The sequence below is a fragment of the Pogona vitticeps genome, chromosome 7 (genome assembly GCF_051106095.1).
Source record: "Pogona vitticeps strain Pit_001003342236 chromosome 7, PviZW2.1, whole genome shotgun sequence".
In the NCBI taxonomy this organism is placed as follows: Eukaryota; Metazoa; Chordata; class Lepidosauria; order Squamata; family Agamidae; genus Pogona; species Pogona vitticeps.
In genome coordinates this window covers 2,534,553-2,555,468 of record NC_135789.1, presented here as the reverse complement: position 1 = coordinate 2,555,468, position 20,916 = coordinate 2,534,553, and the positions used below count along the sequence as shown (strand labels likewise).

General features: G+C 50.2%; 1 protein-coding gene and 1 long non-coding RNA gene across 8 annotated transcripts in view; one reads left to right on the top strand and one right to left on the bottom strand.

Moving 5' to 3' along the window:
• Positions 1 to 20,916, bottom strand: part of CASZ1 (castor zinc finger 1) — a 108,244-nt gene that overhangs the window by 46,273 nt on the left and 41,055 nt on the right. For all 6 annotated transcript variants that reach the window (XM_078379212.1, XM_072977541.2, XM_072977540.2 and 3 more), the window contains exon 2: positions 4,222 to 4,797. In XM_078379212.1, the coding sequence (XP_078235338.1) occupies positions 4,222 to 4,797 (576 nt within the window). The remainder of the gene's footprint in view (positions 1 to 4,221; positions 4,798 to 20,916) is intronic.
• Positions 15,239 to 18,234, top strand: LOC140701623 (uncharacterized). 2 transcript variants are annotated; one of them, XR_013537984.1, is made up of 3 exons: positions 15,573 to 15,710; positions 17,186 to 17,237; positions 17,664 to 18,234. It is a non-coding gene; the product is annotated as an uncharacterized LOC140701623 (long non-coding RNA). The 2 variants fall into 2 exon arrangements; XR_012080528.2 differs by having other exon boundaries at positions 15,239 to 17,237.

Below are 20,916 nucleotides of genomic sequence, written 5' to 3'. Positions count from 1 at the left end.
AGTTGAGCGAAATAAATGGCATTTGTGGCATCTCAGGGCCCAGGTTGTTGTGCTTCAAACCTCTGAGAATCTCCAGTCTCGGTCACGGACAGAATCCATCGTCGCTCCTCAAAACAGCTCCCAGCTGAGAAGCTGGGGGCTCTGAACATGTTCCCCACTAAGGGAAAATAACATGGAAAGGAGGAGTCTGTTTCCTTATGGGAGCCGTCTGGAAGCACATCGGATCTCCCTGATCTGGATGATGGTGTTTTTTAAAAATTCCTCAGAGGTGTACATCGTTCCCACCATGGCAAAAATGTGGCAGAGGTTCCCCCACCCCGCCCCGCTATTATCCAGAGCCATCGATACGCGGCACCAATTCGCCTTCTTTCAGCTGACAAACTGGGAAACAAGGGCAAAGCGCCTCCCAAACTGAAAGAAACCAAACAGCCAAATGAAATACTGTAGCAATGAAACCCGTCTCAGGGTCCAAGGAAGGGGAAGAGAGAGAAAGAGAGAGGGGAAAATGGAGCAATCCATTATGTGTCTGGAAGGTAGAAGGCACCCCAGAAGATGCTAGAGCAACTGTGGAGCAAGGGGGGAGGGAGATGTTCTGATCAACCCCTCTGCCTGGGAGGAAGGGAACAACATACAGTATATATATATATATATATTCTTCTGCCCTGCTTTTCCCATACAAGGGGGGTCATTCAGCTCAGATCTGGGCCCAGCTACCCTGAAGTGGTAGCAAGAAGCAACCCGCCATCCCTACTTGATATTGGGACGCCACGTTTCTACAACAAACCTGAGCCCAACGTGGGATTCCCACCAAGGGCATAAACGATGACAAAGCAGCGAAAAGACAGTTCAGTCACGCTATGGATCGAGGTCTCCGAAGGGTCCCTTTCCCCCAGGGTCTTGGGTCTCACTTGTTTATCTCCCTTCCCCATCTCTGCTGGCCCTCAACCTGCTCCATTTCCCAAGACATTAATTTGTGTGTCCTGCTCCAAGCCTAACCCTTTCCCTGCTAACACCCAGCCAGTCTTACAGATGGCAAGCTTGACAAGGGTCTCGCTTCCAGATGGGTGGCGGATCCACTGAATTAAATCCAGTCTTTAGTCTTAACTAGCTGGGTGGACATCTTGGAGGAAAGGGCTGGACATGAGGTGAACAAGCAGATACAACAACCAATCAAATAATCAACCAGGCATCAAAAATCCAAGATAATTTACGACCACCTATTCATGTCACTATTTCAGGACTGCCTGCTTTGGGTGCTGTTTGGAAAACCTAAGGCTGGCCCTTCTGGATCACTACCTATCACTGAACAGTCCCACTGTCTTTGCCTACATCTTCCTGATCCTGAGTTCACGGGGGTGTGGTCCTGAGTTGTTCTAGGCCCTCCTATGGAAGACAGCATCCTAAGGGGGGGGGGGAAGAAGGGTGGTGGAGGAAGGGAAGGTTCCCTTTTCTGCCCTCAGAGCTACCCTCTCCCGATCCATTCAGCCCCTCTGAATTTCCCTTCCTGTGTCATGGGCCATCCCTCCCTTTTAGAATGGGGACCAGTTTTGACTCGGGGAAGGCAGCGCAATGCAGAAATCAGCAGAGCCATATGGTACTCTTTAACTCTCTACAGGACGGCTGTCCTCTCTGCGCTCCCTTTGGCGCCCCCCCCCCATTTCCCATAAGAGTATTCTCTTGGGGGTACCCGCAGACATGCCGATAAAAAAAATTGGGAGCCGGGAAAGAAGGTGATGCCCAGGGGAAGGGAAATTAAAATAAAACTTGAGCATGTCCAAGCTCCATCACCTTGCGCTGGCGACAGACAAGGGCTTTTCCTATCAAAGAAAACTGAAGGTCACACTTTTCCTCATTGATCTTGCAATGTTTGTTAATTACTCTGTCACTGATGTGGCGAAGGATAATTAAACAGCTCTGTTTATATCTTATATGCATAATTATGTGCGTTGCCACTGAACTCGGGAAGGCTGGAGAAGAGGGAAGGGGGCAGATGAGCGGAGATGAGTTTCGGTGGTGTTATTAATGGGGAGCGCAGAGGGGAGGGGAGGCTGGACCCACACACACAAAAGGGAAAAATGTTGACGGCTCGGTGAGACCGGGAGGGGCTTGCCGGAGATGTGGGAAAGAGGGCAAAGTGTCAAAGAAAGTTATTAAACCTGAAGGGGAGTTAAGGCTTTATTTCAAGATTCACTTCTCCCAGGGGGTGGAAAGAAGCAGGGCGAGAAGAAAAGGGAGAACCTCAGCCAGGATCCCTGAAGCTGAACTGGATCCCGAATTGTCCTTTTCTAAGGACAAATATGTTATAAACCGTTCTTTTTCTTTTGGAAGCTCCCTAAAATACTTCTTATTTACTCGTTGCTCAGAGAGACAGAGCCCCAAATTTAATCCCACCCTCAATTTCCTCCCTGCACAGGCTTCCCAGAAGAGTTTCCAAATTCTTCATCCCCCTTGCCTTTGTAAAGTCCCAGTGTAATATTTTAGTTCTCTCTGCATTGCAAACATTGCAGCTGGGATTCTTTGCAGTCATGAGAATGCTCCAGGTTAATTCCCACATCAGATCTGCAATGGAACTGCCCTCAGAAGACCCACACCTTGGTGGGACCCAGCAGTGTGGGAATGGATCTTACCCACTGCGTCCCACAGATTTGCTTGATGTGACTGCACATTCAGGAACTTTTTTAAAAATTCACCTTCTTGTTTCCCAAGTACAATATAACGTAATCTACAACTGTTCTCCTTGTACACATGCATGCACATGTGTATGTGAGAGAGAGAGAGAGACCAAAAGAACATCCTCAAACTACAAGAAAAAGTGGAAATTAAGGAGACAGCTGCCAAGATAAGAAAGGACTGACGGAAGGCATGAAAAAGAAAACATGGCAAGAAAAGAACAGAAAGGAGGAAAAAGGAGGGAAGAGACAGGGGGAAATGCCTCCTCTGTTCTAATGAGTTTGCTTTGGCAAGGCCAGGGCAGGCGGGATCCCGAGCCGCACCGAGGTGCCGCAGGGGGAGCCGCCGCTGCTTGTCACAGAGCCGGGTTTGCCAAATTCCTCCGGGGGGGGGGGGAGAAGGCAGAGAACGAAGCCCGCTCCCACGTGCCTCTTCGGCAGCGGTGGCGGCGATTCTCTCCACCCGGCCTCACACCAGGTCACTCGCTCTCCTGCTCCCTCTTGCCTTCAAGAGCAAGAACGGCAGAGCAGAATATGAGAGAGGGCGTGTGGGTGTGGGTGAGTGTCTGTTGAGCCGGTGGGTCTGATACGATGGCTGAAGGCAGCGGAAGGAGCAGCAGTGCCCGAATACCCGTGTGCAAACACACATGGGCATGCGTATGCTAAGCCCGCGTGTTTTTCTAATGTACAGTAATAACATGTTAGACATCTTGGTAAACAAATTTGCAATGGATACATGGAAAAGAAAACAAGAGAAAGACAGGATGAGACAGGAAGGAAAGAATGAATATAATTTTTGGAGATGGCATTTAAGCTCCAGCATCACATATTTGATGATTTTTTACTTGCTTTTAAAGCAATCTATACTACCAATTGTTTCCACTTATTATTTTGACCTTGTTTTTTGTAAGCGATGGTTCCGTTGCACTGTTCAGTTGTTGCAATTTGTGCTTTAAATGATTTCAAATAACATATATTTATCCATTGCTATTTTCATCTCCTAAATAATATATAGGGATTGTTCTCATTTATTATATATGTCCAGGGCATCATTGACCGTTTTAATGGCATTGCAATGTCTCAGTCACATGCTTAGCAATTCCTGATGGAGTTTGTTCTACAACATGACACCCTACAGGGTGGAATCTAGGGGGCCAAGCCGGCATCCTATGGGTTTTGTCGAATGCCTTGTCTGTTGGAAGGGACTGGGAAGTCCAACCCATTCATGCGACTCTCGCCGGCCCAGAACACTGTGAGTCCAAAACAGACACAAACACACACACACACAAACACACACACACACACACACACACAGAGAAGTGTCTATGCAGCTGTATCTCTCTCACTGAGCTGCACATCCGTGTGGCCGAGACACCTCTCAAACGAGGCTGCCTGGACCCTCCGAGGGTGACTGACCGGAAATGATGAGAGAAGAAATTGATTCCTCCTTTCCATGAGTCATGCTGGAGCCACCGCTATCCATTCAGTCCCACAACTGGGACTCACCCCCTGAAAACTAACAGAGCTGCAAAGCCACAGCAGATGGACTTACCTGAGGTAGCTCCTCCGCTTAGCTTGGAGCCCGCTTCGCTGCCCGGGGCCCGGAAGCTTTCATCTTTCGAGGCCGGCCCGTCCGAATCCCGGTCATCCAGGAAGCTCCCGTCTTGGGAGCCCTTCAAGGGCTCGGCTTCCTCCCCGTTGTCCTCCTCGTCGCTGCACCCCTTGGGCTGCACCATGTAGACGCCCTCGGGGGGGCCCTCGGCCCCCTCGGTGGCCTTCGCTTCCTTGATCTCGAGGCGGCCCAGGAGGGAGTCCTCGCTGTACTCTCCGTTCACCCACTTTTCGATCACCTCCCTCCGCTTGTCCTCTTCAATCTTCTGCACGCGGTTGACCGCTTCGGGAAACTCCGGCCCGGACTCCTTCGCCCCGGGCGGGGCGGCGAGGCCCCCGCCCGTGTTTTCCCGCCCCAGGATAGCCTTGTCGGGGTGTCCCTGCTTGGGCCCCTTGTGGTCAACCACCACCTGACGGCTGAGCTTGGCACAGATGGCATTTAGCTTCAGGCCACCTTTGCGCTTGGCAGCCATCTTGGGGTTTCCTGAGGTTGCGTCAGTGCATATAGTTCTTTCAGCTGGGGAAAGTGCATGAAGCGGAGAAAGAGAGAGAGAGAGAGAGAGAGAGAGAAATGTGTATTAGGAGGATATTACTTAATAAGAGATACAAACTCTACATACACCAAACAGCTTTTACTGCAATCTGCTTCAACCCAGGGCTAATTCATAGGGCCAAAGCTGTGTCAGGATGACATTGTTTATTTGTCCCCTGAATTCTCACCCAAGAGTTCAGGGGTGCATTATTCCAATTATGTCTACAACAACCCTGTGAGGTAGTATCTATGGCCAGGAGCTTATGACTCGGCTCAAATCAGGCAGTGAACATGGGCATCAACCACATTGCTCTCTGTGTTGGGAAGTGCTATTCCACTGATTTTTATTTTTGAATAATTTTCCAATATTGGCACATTATTTTCCCACAGGCAGGGTAGAAAGAATTTCAGGCTGAAATCTGGATGAGAAAAAAAAAATGTCTTAAAGAATTCCTCTGAGAGCAACTCTCCTCTGACTCTACGTCAAAGATTATTTTTTAAACTACATCCCCCAGAATATCTCAGGCACCACAACCACTAGGATTTGGCAGAAGCAAGAGTTCAAAAAGTAACTAAAAAAGTAACTTCCAAGGTCTGAATCACATGACTCATACAGATGCTGCTGACCAACCATGTCCCCTCCCCATTAGGGCTCCTCATAGTACTTCTTCCCTCCCAGCCCTGCCAGATCTCTCCGGTTTGGAAAACAGTAACAGATTGCTATCTATCAGACCCCCCACCCCCGGGTGCATCCAGGAGCAACAGCGACACCCCCTAATCCTCTAATATGACAGCCGAACGCAAACAGCCTGAAACTTTAGACTCCCTGTCCGACCGCCAGAACGCGGCTGCTTTGCATTAGTGGCTGACAGCTTTGGGCACGCTCTCCGGCAGCGGCAAAGAAACCAAGGGACCCCAGGATGCCTGGCCAATGAACGCCGTCGGCAAAGTGGCAACCCTCGCTCGGTCGTTTTCCTATCCCCAGCAAACAGAGGAGCACACCGAAACCCTCTTCGGTTGTGAACCGCAACAGCCTTCGGGAATGGCACAAATGTGCATGTATGGATATTTTATGTTTAGGCCTAAGCAGGCACTGCTCAGATCCCGAGTCACTTGCACAAGGCTTTAGAAAGTGCTTCTTCAGCTAGAGAAAAGTTGCCTTTTTCTTGCTCCAGGACCATCTGTAAAAATGCCTCTCTCCGTCTCTCTCTCTCTGTGTCTTGCGTTTATTCCTCTGGCCCTGAATCCAAGCATTAATTTCTCTTGTAGAGAGGAAGAGAGGCGACATGCTGGGCCCAATGACTGCAGCATTTGGGGAGACGCAAGGCAAAAGCTGACCGGAGGGAAGGGGGAAGGCAGGCCTGCCCGTTCTTCAAAGCGGCAGGGAGCAGGATCAAACCTCCCTGCTCTAAGTGGGAGGCCTGAAATCCACATCAAAACAAAGCCCTCGCTTTACTGTACTTTGTTCTTCTCACCTACAAGTACACGATTCCCAGATAGCAGCAAAACAAACACAACATACAGCTCACACACCTGTGTTATTTACACACCCACCCATGTTCTCAGGGAAGCAGCACACCCTGGACACACCCAAGCCCATCGAGGTGCTGCGCGCGCGCACACACACACACGCTCGCCTGCTCACGCTCCCATCTGCTTGTATAATATTTTCTCAGGGGGGAATCCAGGTCGTGGTTTCATCATCACACTTCCTTGGCCCAAGCAAATCTAGAAATCTCAGGCAAGCCTTTTAAACTCAGGGACAAGCCCTGCCCTCCACCACACTCCAGCCCCTACGGCAGGCAGGCCGTCTGGGAAGGGGGTCAAGCGGGGTCAAGGCAGGTGGGGCGGCCCCTCTGAACCCAGCCCACCAGCCAGGTCAGCTTGAGAACTCAGGGACCCCTTTAAAATGGTGTGTGTGTGTGTGTGTGTGTGTGTGTGTGTGTGTGTGTGCGTGTGTGTGTGTGTGTGTGTGTGTGCGCGCAACCACACGCTTTGGAGGGAGCGGCCTGGAAAAGCTCAGTGACAAAATCGCTTCGGACAGCGCCCTCAGAGGCAACCCGGCAGGCCACTGATGATTCAGCAAGGGGAGAGTTGCTCCCACCACCACCGCTAAATTCCCCCCCCCCCAGGTCCACACGGATCTCTTCTGCAGGCCAGGTCTTCCTTCACCAGCCAAATAACTGGAGGGGAGGATGTGTCTGTTACATAACAGCACTGATGTTACCTGTCTGTCATGGGTTTGGAGGGAAAGTTCCATCCTATGGGGAGTGGAAGGCGGGACATCAGGAGGAGGGGCTGTACTGTATAAATATGTGATGCCTGTGTGGTGAAGGGAGATGCTGAGACAAACTGTGAGACACTGGGTTGGGACGAAGCAGCAGCTGGGAAGAAGAAGCTGTTGTGGGAGTCTGTGTGTCTGACAGGGTACTACTGTGGGTCAGAGTACCAACCTGAAAGGTTCAGGGGTCTGTTGGTTAGCCAGAACTGATGGGTTCAGGGTCTGTGCTTGAAGTTAAAGGTTCTAGGTGAACCAAACTGTATGCTTGTGTGTGTGAGAATAAGCCACGTTACTTTATTTTATTCACCTGATTGTTTTATTTACCCTGTTTGTATTTAAAATAAACTTTATTCTTTTTGTTGTTTAAAAATCCATCCCTGGTCTGTGTGACTTATTATAGGGAATGGTTGGTGGCAGCTTAGTAACTGTGTGATAGATCCCAGTAGGTCTGGGTTTGTCACATTGATTGGTGTCCAGCGTGTGGGATACGACTGGTCCAGTTGTCCAGTGGTCCAGCAAAGCCTTGGCAAGTGTGCCCAGAGCGAGGGGGGTCTAGTCAGGGACAGTTTGAGGCGCGTAGGTAATCTTCTAGGTGTACCTCACGGGGAGGTGCGCTAGTAGAAGAACGTGCCAACTGGGGAGACTTAGATTAAGGTGCTCTGAGGCAGCCTAGTTTTGGCGGGAAAAAGCTGAGGCAAAACCTGCGTAGCAACAGCGAGCTAGCTTGCCAGCTGAGAGGCCCATCAGAGGGGGGTAGGCTCTGACTCGATACTGTTGCAAATTTAGTGCTGAAGAACAGCAGCAATCTCTAGGGAGAGCTGGTTCTGAGGCAAAAAGGAAAAAAAGTGGTCGTTTTATTTTGAGGCTTGACTTTTTAAAGCAGCCTGTTCTGAGGGGGGGTATGCCCTTGACTCGAAGCCAAGTAACAGAAATGAGTGAAGTGAAAGACCCCCAGATTGACCAAGGTTCTGAGGATGAATTTGGCTCAGTGCAAGGTGACAGCACAGGAGAGCAGGACCCAGAACTCAGAAAATTGATCCTAGCCCAACAGCATGATTGGTGTCCAGCGTGTGGGATACGACTGGTCCAGTTGTCCAGTCTACTGGGATATGTCACACAGTTACACTAAGCTGCCACCAACCATTCCCTATAATAAGTCACACAGACCAGGGATGGATTTTTAAACAACAAAAAGAATAAAGTTTATTTTAAATACAAACAGGGTAAATAAAACAATCAGGTGAATAAAATAAAGTAACGTGGCTTATTCTCACACACACAAGCATACAGTTTGGTTCACCTAGAACCTTTAACTTCAAGCACAGACCCTGAACCCATCAGTTCTGGCTAACCAACAGACCCCTGAACCTTTCAGGTTGGTACTCTGACCCACAGTAGTACCCTGTCAGACACACAGACTCCCACAACAGCTTCTTCTTCCCAGCTGCTGCTTCGTCCCAACCCAGTGTCTCACAGTTTGTCTCAGCATCTCCCTTCACCACACAGGCATCACATATTTATACAGTACAGCCCCTCCTCCTGATGTCCCGCCTTCCACTCCCCATAGGATGGAACTTTCCCTCCAAACCCATGACAGACAGGTAACATCAGTGCTGTTATGTAACACCTCCCCTCTTTATAAGTTGTTTTGTAGGGGGAAAGCTAAGGTGCTTTTTCCCAAAAAAACAACCTGTATAAAACACACAACACCAATTATACCTACCATATTATACTTACTTACATTCTAAGTTAAACATTTCAAATAGGCATTTAAACATTTACCATATACATTACATCAATTTACCTTTATTAATACAAACCAATTTAAAACCAGGTACATTTTAACTTTTTGTTTTCATTATATACATATAGTCCATGTTCTTTCGCCGTCTTCAGTCTTCAGGTCTTCTTGATAAGGCGTCAGCAACACAGTTCACTGACCCTCTGACCACCTTCACTTCAAAGTCATAGTCCTGTAAGTTCAAAGCCCACCTCATAAGTTTGCTATTGTGGGTTTTCATTGTCTTTAACCATTGCAATGGTGAATGGTCAGTACACAGAACAAAATGTCTTCCCCAGATGTAAGGCTTGGCCTTCTGGATCGCGTAGACTATGGCCAAACACTCCTTCTCCACGGTTGCCAAATGTCTCTCACCTTTTTGAAGTTTCCTACTCAGGTAGGACACTGGATGCTGGTCACCATTCTCATCCTCTTGGCACAGAACTGCTCCTACCCCGCTGTTAGACGCATCGGTGTAGATGATGAACTCCCGGTCGAAGTCTGGAGCACGCAGGACAGGATAGTTGATTAACGCCTCCTTCAACCTCTGGAACGCCGCCTCACAGTCGCTGGTCCACGGGATGCGGTCATCAGCCTTCTTCCTCGTCAGATCGGTCAGCGGAGCCGCAATCTCGCTAAACCTCGGGATGAACTTTCTGTAGTAGCCCACCAACCCAAGAAATGATTTGACTTTTTTCTTGGTGTTGGGTCTAGGCCAATCACGAACAGCTTCTATTTTGGCCTCCAGGGGTTTTATCATTCCTCCCCCTACCATGTGACCCAAGTATTTTATTTCTGGGCTACCCAGCTGACACTTGCTGGCCTTTACTGTTAGCCCTGCTGCACTTAACCTCTGCAGCACTAACTCCAGGTGTATCAGGTGATCTTCCCAGGTATTACTGAAGATCCCTATGTCGTCAATGTAGGCCACTGTAAAGTCACTGAGCCCTGCCAAGGTCTGGTCCATCAGCCTTTGGAATGTGGCTGGTGCATTTCTGAGACCAAAGCTCAGGACTCGAAACTCATAGAGACCAAAAGGGCTGCAAAAGGCAGTCTTTTCTTGATCCCTGGGATCAATTCTTAATTGCCAATATCCCTTTACCAGGTCCAATGATGAGATGAACCGACAACCCCCTATGGTTTCAATCAGGTTGTCTAGCCTGGGCATTGGGTAGGCATCAGGAGTGGTTACACGGTTTAATTTCCTGTAATCGACACAAAACCTAATGCTCCCATCAGGCTTGTCCACAAGGACTATCGGAGAGGACCAAGGACTAGAAGAGGGGACGATTATGTTCTCTCTAAGCATCTCGTCCAGCTCCTTCCGCACCTTGTCCCTATAGGGTCCCGTTACTCGGTATGGGGATACTGCCTGCGGGGGTGCATCCCCTGTGTGGATCCGATGCATCACTCCCTTCACTATCCCCGGCTTGTTGGAAAACACCTGTTGATACTTACTAAGCAGCATTTTTAGTTCTTGCTGCTGGTCTTGGGTGAGTGCAGGACTGATCTTTACCTCCTCTGGGTTGTATTTTACTTCCCCTCTACCCTCCCAGAAGGGTAATTCCGCTTCCTCACTCTCAGCTGCTTTTATCGCGAATAAAACCCTCTGTTCCCCTCTGTAGTAGGGTTTTAGGGCATTCACATGAACCACCCTCCTTGCTTGGTTCTCCTCCTGCTCTATTAGGTAGTTCAGGTCTGACATCTTGGAAATGACCCTATATGGTCCTGCCCATTTGAGCTGCAGTTTATTCTCTCTGCAGGGCCTAAGCCAGAGCACTTCCTCCCCTGGGTCAAAGTGCCTCTCTCTAGCTTTGCGGTCATACCATGTTTTCTGTTTGACCTTCTGCGCTTGCAGGTTTTCTGCTGCCAGCTCTAGATTTCGCTTTAGGTCATTCATCAAGGTGTCTATGTAAGTCACAACGTCTTGTGGGTCATCCTGGGTGACCTGCTCCCAAATTTGTTTGATCAAATCAAGGGGCCCTTTCACCCCTAAGTGTGCAGCAAACATGTCAGAGTGACCCCTTTGTAAGATCATGGGGCGATACTTTTCAGGTACCACCAGCTGACTTCTGATCCCATCTCCCCCTTTTGAGATGTTCCTCAGGGTTTCTCTATATAAAATCCCCTTTTTCTCCAGAAATCTCACTGGGGTTTCAGGTGTTAGCTGGGCGTCAGTCACCTGTTCAAAACACTTTTGGAGAGTGGCGTCTGCCTTTTGCTCCTGTCCAAATCTGCTGTCTGTGGTTAAGGTTTCCACCACAGCTTCTGAACTCCCCTCTGCTTCCGCCTCTGGCTCATCATTACCCCCCTGAACTGTCCCCGTGGTGGCTTGTGAGCGTGTAATCACTAGCACCCTTTTCACATGTTCAGCCAGGTCATTTCCCACGAGCACGGCTGCTGGCAGAGTAGATGAAATCGCTATCCGCCAATCTCCCCTCCAGCCTTGAAAGTTGACAGGTACCTCTGCTACTGGCAGAGAGATTACCTGCCCCTCAATACCTGCTACCTTTATGCTCTCATTTGGGATTATAAACTCCCGGGGAATGATATCGGGATGGCACAGGGTTACCTGGGAACAAGTGTCCCGCAGCCCCCTATACTGACGGTCAAGTATTCCTACGTCCACCCCTGCTGTCTCAAACAACTGAGAATCTGTTTTTACCAGCAAGCAGCGCTTCACCTCTATAAGAGGACCATTTTCCTCAGCCTGATCAGCAGAGGTAGCTGTTCCAGACTGAGTAGTCATGGCAACAGGCTCCCTCAGTGACAATGAGCTTTGCTCTTTCTGGACACAGAACACAGCTTTTGGCTTGGTCCCACTAGAATTCTGAGGCACCATTCCTTTTAGCTGCTTCAATTTCTCACACTCTGAGATTAGATGACCCTTTCCCTGACAGAAATAACCTTTTCTAGTGTATTTTGATTCTCTCTCATCTTGCTTTGGTTTTCCCTCCAAAATCTGAGGTCTTGGTTTCATGTCTGAGGGCTTCCCTTCACCATGGGCCCCTCCCCCTTGCTGGCTTTTCCCTGGTCCCTGAGAGTACTTGCTGTAGGTTTCTTTGGGTTTACCTACAGATTTCCCCTCACCCAAGGGCTTTCTTATTTGGGAGATAAAATCTGCGACCTCTGCGGCTGCTGCCACAGATTTCGGTTTCCTTTCCCTCACCTGGAATTTCAATTCCCCCTGCAGGACTGAATAGAACTGTTCCAGGGCTATCAAGTCTTTAAGCTGCTCATAGGTCTCTATTCCCTCCTGCGATAGCCATTTCTCAAGCAGCCTCACCAATTGGGCCCCCACTTGGGTAAAAGTTTGTTCTGGTTTTTTAGTGAGGGACCTGAACCTTTGTCTCAGCTGCTCTGCATTTATCCCATGTCTTGCAAACACCAGTTTTTTAAACTCTGCAAAATCTTTCATCCGTTCCTCAGGCATCTCGGCATAAACCTCAGCCAGGCTACCACTGATTAAAGACCGCATGATGGTCATCTTCTCAGTTTCCCTCACTGAGAAGTCCACAAACGCTCTTTCCACTAAGGAAAAGAACACCTCAGGACAATCTCCCTTGTGATACACAGGGAATTTCTTCAGGTCAGCCTTAGACAATTGGCCTCCCTCAGAATCCCTATTGTTATTATTGTTCTGGTTCATCAGTTCCAGTTTTCTTAATTCAAACGCCATTCTCTCTCTCTCCATTCTTTCTTCCCTCTCCATTCTCGCTCTCTCTAACCTTTCCTCCATTTCCCTCACCCTCAGTTCATGCTGTTGGGCTAGGATCAATTTTCTGAGTTCTGGGTCCTGCTCTCCTGTGCTGTCACCTTGCACTGAGCCAAATTCATCCTCAGAACCTTGGTCAATCTGGGGGTCTTTCACTTCACTCATTTCTGTTACTTGGCTTCGAGTCAAGGGCATACCCCCCCTCAGAACAGGCTGCTTTAAAAAGTCAAGCCTCAAAATAAAACGACCACTTTTTTTCCTTTTTGCCTCAGAACCAGCTCTCCCTAGAGATTGCTGCTGTTCTTCAGCACTAAATTTGCAACAGTATCGAGTCAGAGCCTACCCCCCTCTGATGGGCCTCTCAGCTGGCAAGCTAGCTCGCTGTTGCTACGCAGGTTTTGCCTCAGCTTTTTCCCGCCAAAACTAGGCTGCCTCAGAGCACCTTAATCTAAGTCTCCCCAGTTGGCACGTTCTTCTACTAGCGCACCTCCCCGTGAGGTACACCTAGAAGATTACCTACGCGCCTCAAACTGTCCCTGACTAGACCCCCCTCGCTCTGGGCACACTTGCCAAGGCTTTGCTGGACCACTGGACAACTGGACCAGTCGTATCCCACCGCTGCCACCAATCAATGTGACAAACCCAGACCTACTGGGATCTATCACACAGTTACTAAGCTGCCACCAACCATTCCCTATAATAAGTCACACAGACCAGGGATGGATTTTTAAACAACAAAAAGAATAAGGTTTATTTTAAATACACACAGGGAAAAATAAGCAATCAGGTGAATAAAATAAAGTAACGTGGCTTATTTTCACACACACCAGCATACAGTTTGGTTCACCTAGAACCTTTAACTTAAAGCACAGACCCTGAACCCATCAGTTCTGGCTAACCAACAGACCCCTGAACCTTTCAGGTTGGTACTCTGACACACAGTAGTACCCTGTCAGACACACAGACTCCCACAACAGCTTCTTCTTCCCCAGCTGCTGCTTCGTCCCTCCCAGTGTCTCACAGTCTGTCTCAGCATCTACTCTTCACCACACAGGCATCACATATTTATACAGTACAGCCCCTCCTCCTGATGTCCCGCCTTCCACTCCCCATAGGATGGAACTTTCCCTCCAAACCCATGACAGACAGGTAACATCAGTGTCAGTGGGAGATGACACTGTTATGTAACAGTGTCATCTCCCATCAGCCCCCCTTCCCCCCCCCCGACAACACCCTCTTGGCTCAGCACGCATGACTTTTTTCTGTCTCTTCCCTTCTCCCTCTCATCTCTCTCCTGCCACTCTCTCACTGCCCACCACAGTCCTGGCCCGGTCCATCCTTCTGCAACGTCTTCCCCATCACTCCCTGGGAAAGGCGTGCAGAAAGGGCCCAAAGAGCCAATAAATATGTGTCCAAAGCAAAAAGAACGGACAGCGAAGCTGCCAAAGCACTTCAAAGAGGCCACAGAGCAGCAAAGGCCCTTCCCCTTCCCTCCACCTGGTCCCAGCCCGCCCGGGTCATGTTCCGATGCACAACCCTGTTGCTTGACAGCTCCGAAACAGGAGGGCGTTTTAGAAGCTGCTGTTCTGGGAACAGAGGCCTTGGTCAGCTTCTAGCCCTGCCCTTTTGGGCACACAGTGCCATTAATGAGACTCTCTGGAAAAGACAATAATGCTGGAAAAGGTGAAGGCGGCAGGAAAAGAGGAAGACCAAGCACGAGATGGATTGACTCCCTAAAGGAAGCCACAGGCTTGAGTTTGCAAAAGCCGGGCAGGGCTGTTGAGGAGAGGACAAGCTGGAGATCGCTCATTCGTGGGGTCACCACACGTTGGAGGCAGCTTGAGCGCACACCCCAACAACACCATTCACGAGCACAGCTCTTTGCACAGCAGATTTTAATGATCCTCATCATAAGGAACTTGCAATCTGAAACTGAGATGCAAGAAAGAAAACACAGGGAGAAGGGACAACAGTGGAACAGTAAGGGATTGTGGTTGCACAGACTGGGTTCGTCACAAGGTAACAAATCCTGTTTGCGTATAGGAAACATTCCTGCCAAACGGCCAAGACACGGAGCCATCCTAAGGGAAATGGCTTAGGAAGGGCCCCGTGGAAGTGCTTCACAACCGGCCGTTTCACGCTGACTGGGCTGCTTCCCATTGGGCAGTTGTGAGGCATCAGGGGGTTAATTAGAAAGTTTTGAGGGGAATTTTAGGGTATTTTCTTTTTTAAAAAATGGAGGAAGAAACAGAAAAAAATTGCACCCCTTTGTCCCACTCGGAAGAGCGATCATCCCACTCCACCACCTGGAAAAGAGGAGGGCTCCTCTGCCCCTTCCCCCCCCATGTCAGCTCAGCTCACCCCACTCCCCCACCCCACCCCCACCCCACCCCCACCCCCACCCCAGCCTGGGTTCTCCATTCAGCCGGGCACAAAGGATTCCAGGCTAAGTAAACATCCCCAGCCCTTTTCTCCTCCCCAAAAGAAATGTTTTGATTTCGCATCAATCCAAGGAAGCCGTTTATAACCCGGGCCTGTCATGGAGACTTTTTCATCTCTGCCCAGGACGGACTCTCCCACATGCTGTATTTACACTGAGTGCTTCCTGGGAAAATAATACTCCTGAAAAGTTGGCGCTGAGCCAGGGGGCAGGAGGGCCAGATGCTCCGGCCTGAGCCCTCTTGGTGGGCCTTGAAGGGACCAGCCTGTAACCGTTACCTTTTACCTTACAGAAAAACACCCACCTACCCACCCCCGAGAACTGCCCAACCTCTTTTAGAGGGGAACAAGAGCCTCACCAGTCTCCAGGCTGAGGTTGGAAAGCATATGGGTAAACCGCCTGGGGTCATCTCGTGTGTTGAGGTCTTAACAGCCCGCCTCATTTCCTCCTCCTCCTCTGGATCCGGCAGATGCAAAATTATGCAAAACTAAGCAAATATGTACAAATGTGCTTAGCCCACCATCCTTTATCCAGGTCACAGGACCCGGCTTTTGCTAGGTGTCAGATATATACTGAAAGCACGGATTACAAACCGCCTTCAGCCAAATTCTTCAGGCCACTGTACTCGGGCGGCTAGACTTCGGCTCGCCTGCTCGAGGGGAAAGAGCGACGATCTTTGCCGGTACACTTTTTAGTGCGGTTCTTGTTGTTGTTTAAAGGGGATTCCTACAGGATCGGAGGAAGGAAGCAAGCCGGGAAGAGAGGGAGGATGGTGAAGGAGAGCTAGATTTTAGTTGGAAGGGTGGAGGTGCGAACAGAGTCCAAGAGAAGGGTGACACGTAGGTTAAAGAGGGCCAACAGCTCGTGCAGGGGGTGACTGGACTAGAGGAAGGGGGTTCCTCCATTCTGGAAGAGCGCAAGGCTACCCCATCTAGGGACGGGGGTTGTGGGTGGAGAAAAGGAGCAGGCTTCCGAGGACTGTCACTTCACAGGGCTGTGCAGAAAAACGAACAGATGGACCTTTCACATTCTTATTGAAGAATTTTAAGCCCAGCTGACTAGCTGGGCTCAGGAGGGAAGCCGCGGTGCCAGCTTTCCAGGAGCTGTGAGGGTTTCATCCAATCAATTATTCACAACATTGTTTGGGGCGAACGAGGGAAGAAACGGTGGGCTGGCGGGGGAGAGCAAAGAAGAAAGCTTTCTCGCATGTGTGGGTTTGGAAATGGGCTCCTCTCTCTCCCTCCTTGATACGGGCGTAAGGGGCCCAAAAGGGGCCCCTACTAGGAATAACATCTCATGCATTAGAAAACCAAGAGGCACCCAAAGCCATCCAGGCTGGCTTGGATTTTCCGCTGGATTCTGAGAGCTCGGATGAGTTGCTGGGTGGCCTTGCGGCCAAGGCAGTGTGGATGCCTTGCTTGCCTCATGCAGCGACACTAGGTTTGGGATCCCAATGTCCTCAGCTTTTCAGGCTGCATCTTTGTTTCTGTGCAAGCACGTTGCTAGACCTCAAGACAGGTTTAAAACGTACAGGTAAAATCCTGTATAAGTAGGGAGAAGTAGGGAGACTGGGATTCCTATAAAATCCCCATGTCACCCCCAGTTTGAACTTGATAGTCATCGGTAAAGGGGTACAGCCCCTGAGAACTGTTCCAGAATCTGCCCCCCCCCAATTATACACATGAGCCTCATTCACAGAGCATTCCTTAACAGGGATGTGCAGATGTTAACACATCTTCCTCCCCCCCCCCCCGACACTCAGGGACCCTGACAGGGAGAAGCCAAGGAAGGTTGGGGGACCACGGCCGGAAGACAGGCTGGCCTTACAGAAACGGGTCCTGCAAAGGCTTACTCGGTTGGGGTTCATACCAAACTACCAAACATACCACCATCACCACCCTTAGTCCATTCTGCCCAGTGAGATTCTGAATGTCGAATTTCCTTGGCAAACTTGGCCCAACTTTACATCATCAGGACGGGGTAAAAAGGAGCCCACTCTAGGGGTGGGAGTGCCGATAGAGATGACTGTGCAGAAACATCTGGCCTGCAATGGAGTGAGGTGGACTTTATTATTTCTTCCCCAACACACATGCGCACGCACACACACACGCACACAGAGAGCTCCAGTTTATCAATAAAACATTTTATTGCTTTTAGCTCAAGAGACGACCTCGGCTTAGTGGAACGCTGTCTCTTTCGGCTGACCTTGGTGAGTTCCCAGCAAAAGAGCGAGCTGTCTCGGCCCTGGTGGAGCACGGGGATCCTTTACTGTTGGGAGGTGGGTGGGTGGCCGGGAGGGAGAATAAATTATGCCCGGGGCACAGGACCTCAGAAACCCCTTTGTCCTGTAGGAGACCAATGGGATGAGAGAGACTATCTGTATCCCCAGAGGACAGGGTTTTTTTTTCCAAAAATGGGAAAACAGGAAGGATCTGTATATTCCACAGTGTATGGAACTTTGCATGGCATACAGCATTCAACCTCTGAGCAGTTTGGCTTTCTTCTTTATATTTTAATGAGAAGGTTTCTAGTCCTTAAGACTACAGAGGTTCCCCTCAAGAGTGGGTGGCTGGTAAAATGGAACCAGGGGCTGGTGGGGAGGGAAAGATTTTCAGGATCTTCTTTTGCTTTGCAGGGGGGGAGCGCGCACTTCAATTTCCTTGCCCAGATCCTCCCCCCCTTCCACCACGGCAGACGACTAACAGGGATGAAATTGCACAAAATCAGCGTACAGATGCAAACCATGCCTAAGTTGTTGTAAAATCCACGCTTTTACAGAATCCTAACTCCATAAAAACTTCTATTTTGTATTACAGTAAAGTGTAGTAAGACTCTGTTAACATCATTGACGATTCACCCGAAAGCTCTCCCTAATCTTTTTATGTAGGAGTCCTAAATACCCATCTCTAACCACCCACTAAAATGCCTGCTGCCAAAGGTTCCTTCCACACTCCTGGGCAACCTGCACCTACCTCCTGCCATTTAGTAGGTTCACCTGAAAACACACCATAATTGGCGCCATGCTTTGCTCGGGTTCCCAACCACCACCTCCGCCCCCCAGGATGATTCCTCAGCCACCGTCTCTCTGAAGGAGAACGAGAGAGTCAGAGAGAAGCAGAAAAACCCTAAAGTGTTAACGGCGATCGGTAAAATGGCACAGCAGATTGCTACAATAAATAATTTACTGATATTTATAAATATTCAAATCAGCAGGCTTCAGAAATTGAAAGGGGGGGAGGGAAGCTGGGAAAGGAGTGTATCAGCTTGCGAGAGTATGGGCATGGGGCGCAGGGGAGAAAAGTGACATTAATTCCCTGACTCTCCAAATTCATTTGAGAACTGTTTCTCATTTCAAACAAATATTCCATCTTTTGGCATCAGAAAAAAGGATGAGGGGAGGGGAGGGGGGTTTAGCGACGGAAGGAAGGTTGGAGTCTCCAACACTGGCATTTTGCCCCATCTGCCAAGCCCACCCCTGCAGCCATTTAGCCTTGGACTGGCAAACCGCAGGAGCGTCAGTCCCAGCTTGTGTTATTGGGGAGCTGCCCGGGCCTAATTTTCAGTCAATTCCCAAGGAAGCATCCAGAGCTGAGGGATTGCAACTGTTAACAGCTCATGGAGCAGGGGGCACCAACAACTTGCCAGGCTAGCCAAGATGTCGGGGGGGGGGGGTGAGTAAAGAAAGAGATCAAGCAAAACTCTCAGAATATCAGCAACCAGGGGTGGGCTATGTTACAGGGGGTCGGGGGGCCTCTGATGGAAGGGTGCTGGAATCCACGTAAACTCATCCTGATTAAAACCAGGTCATCTTTAAGGCACCTCGAGACCCTTTGACTTTATTGCCAAACACACAACATCACTGCAGAATGCCTAACAGGTCCACAAGCAAAAGCTAGAAATCTCCCTTTCTGTGCCATGTCTACAGAGTTTTGTAAGCAAGCCTGGAGTGGCTCAAACTTTTCTCCCACCAATTCAAAGGCTAATCTTTTTCCCCCCAATGGGCCAATGCATAGCCTCAAGAACTTGGATGTGCCGCCTGAGCTCCACAATGGGGATACGTGTGCCAGAAACGTTCCCCGCTCCCGTGGGGGAATCCAGGCCACAATGTGTGGACACACAACACCCTCTGTTGAGTTTCGGATCTTACCGTAAATTGAACGAATAAATAAATATACTACGAGAGGCTGCTCTGGCCTTATTTCTGAAACACTGGGGCTATCATCAGGTTTGTGGCAAAGTGTGGGGACCTCTACAAGGGGAATGTGTTGGGAGATGTATGTGAGGGGAGGCAGAGAGAGTAATTCTCCTGCCCTAACCCATGAGACTCCAGACCCCCGCACCGCCCTTTGCAAAAGCCCAAATGTATCTGACATTTGCTTGAAATCTAATTAAACTCCGGAAGCGGTTGATAAAATGGTCATCTTTATCTCCCTCCCCATAAATGGATATTAAACCAAAATGGATTGAAGGAGCGGATTCTAGAAGTCGAATCTGAGAAGTTCTCCCCTTGCCTCCAGAAAGGACAATGGGCTGGAGTGCGATAGGGACAGCAGAAAGCTGGCACCCCAAAACGAGCCACCCCTTTCCTCGCCTAAATCCCAAAGTCCCTGTGGATGCACTTCATCCTTTCCCAAACCCTGGGAGGACAGGGCTCCGGCATGAAGCAGAACCCACAGGAGGGCTCCCTCTGAGCCATAGCCTCGTTGGCAAGCCTGGTCTGCGGACCCGTCCCTGAGGGAGCCCCCCCCGCCCAGCCCAGCCCTTGGTAGCCAGGGCCCCAAAGTACCCCACAGGTACATACCAGGCCTCGGCATGGGGTGAGCTTCCCACAGGAAGAAGAATGGCTTTTCTAATGCACGGGCAGCCTGTCAGCTTCCTTACTCCCCATGTTTTATGAGCTTAACTGAACGGCTCTGAACTCCCTGGTAAGAAATAAAGTTATCCCTCAGCGTCCCTTCTAAACATTTCACTCAGTGCAAACGGTGTTTAAGAAAAATGAGGACATATTTCTTCTTAAGGATGCAGTATCCCCCTTCAGAGGCCTAATTTATGCCATCTATCAACTGGCCAAGGGAGAAGGAGGCAGGCAGGCAGGCTGGCCGCAGGGGGAGAAGCGGAGCTGGCCCACACGGAGACAACGGCTGCTTCTGCTGCCGCAGCTGCTCCACCATGCCCCCTTCCTCCCTGACCAGCCGGACTGGGGGGGGGACGGGACACAAAGATCAATCAAACCAGATGGGTGCTGGTCAAAGCAGGGGTGCTCAGCACCCTGCTTGATGGATTCCAGCAAGAGGCCCCGGGGGGAAATCGGCCGCTGGGCTACTGGTGAGCTGGAGCAGGGTCGGAGCTTGTGCGGATGGATCCCTGGCCAACTCAGAGGCACCCCGGGGGGTTTGCAAGCCCAGGCCTTCCTCTCCTTGGGTGAGGAAGCTCCTCCGTTTCCTTCAGGCTAACCGGCGTCTGGAAACGCTACCTTTGGGAGGCCAACTCCCAGTATTCCCCTGCCAATGGGACCACTTTTGGAAGAAACAAGATGAGAACAGAAAGAGTTCTCGGATGGGAATGTCCGCACAGGGAAGAAGGGACGCCGGGAGGAAGGAACCGGGGAAGCCTATGCATCCTGCCCCACTCAGAGGGTCACCCTGGCGGCTGGAATGGCTGGGACCGCCTCTTCACACCGCACTCCATGCCAAGTTCAAAACAGAGGATGCCCCCTGCTGTTCAGCATGTCACCCATTTCCAAGACTCGCCAACCAGATGCTTTGCCCCCGCCCCGGCCCCCACCCAGGGACCAGGGGGCATCTCTCTCCCATTCCGCATCTGGACAGGCAGACGGGAGAGGCAGGCAAATCCTTCTTGGTTGAGCCTTGTGTCCAAGGTCCAGCCTG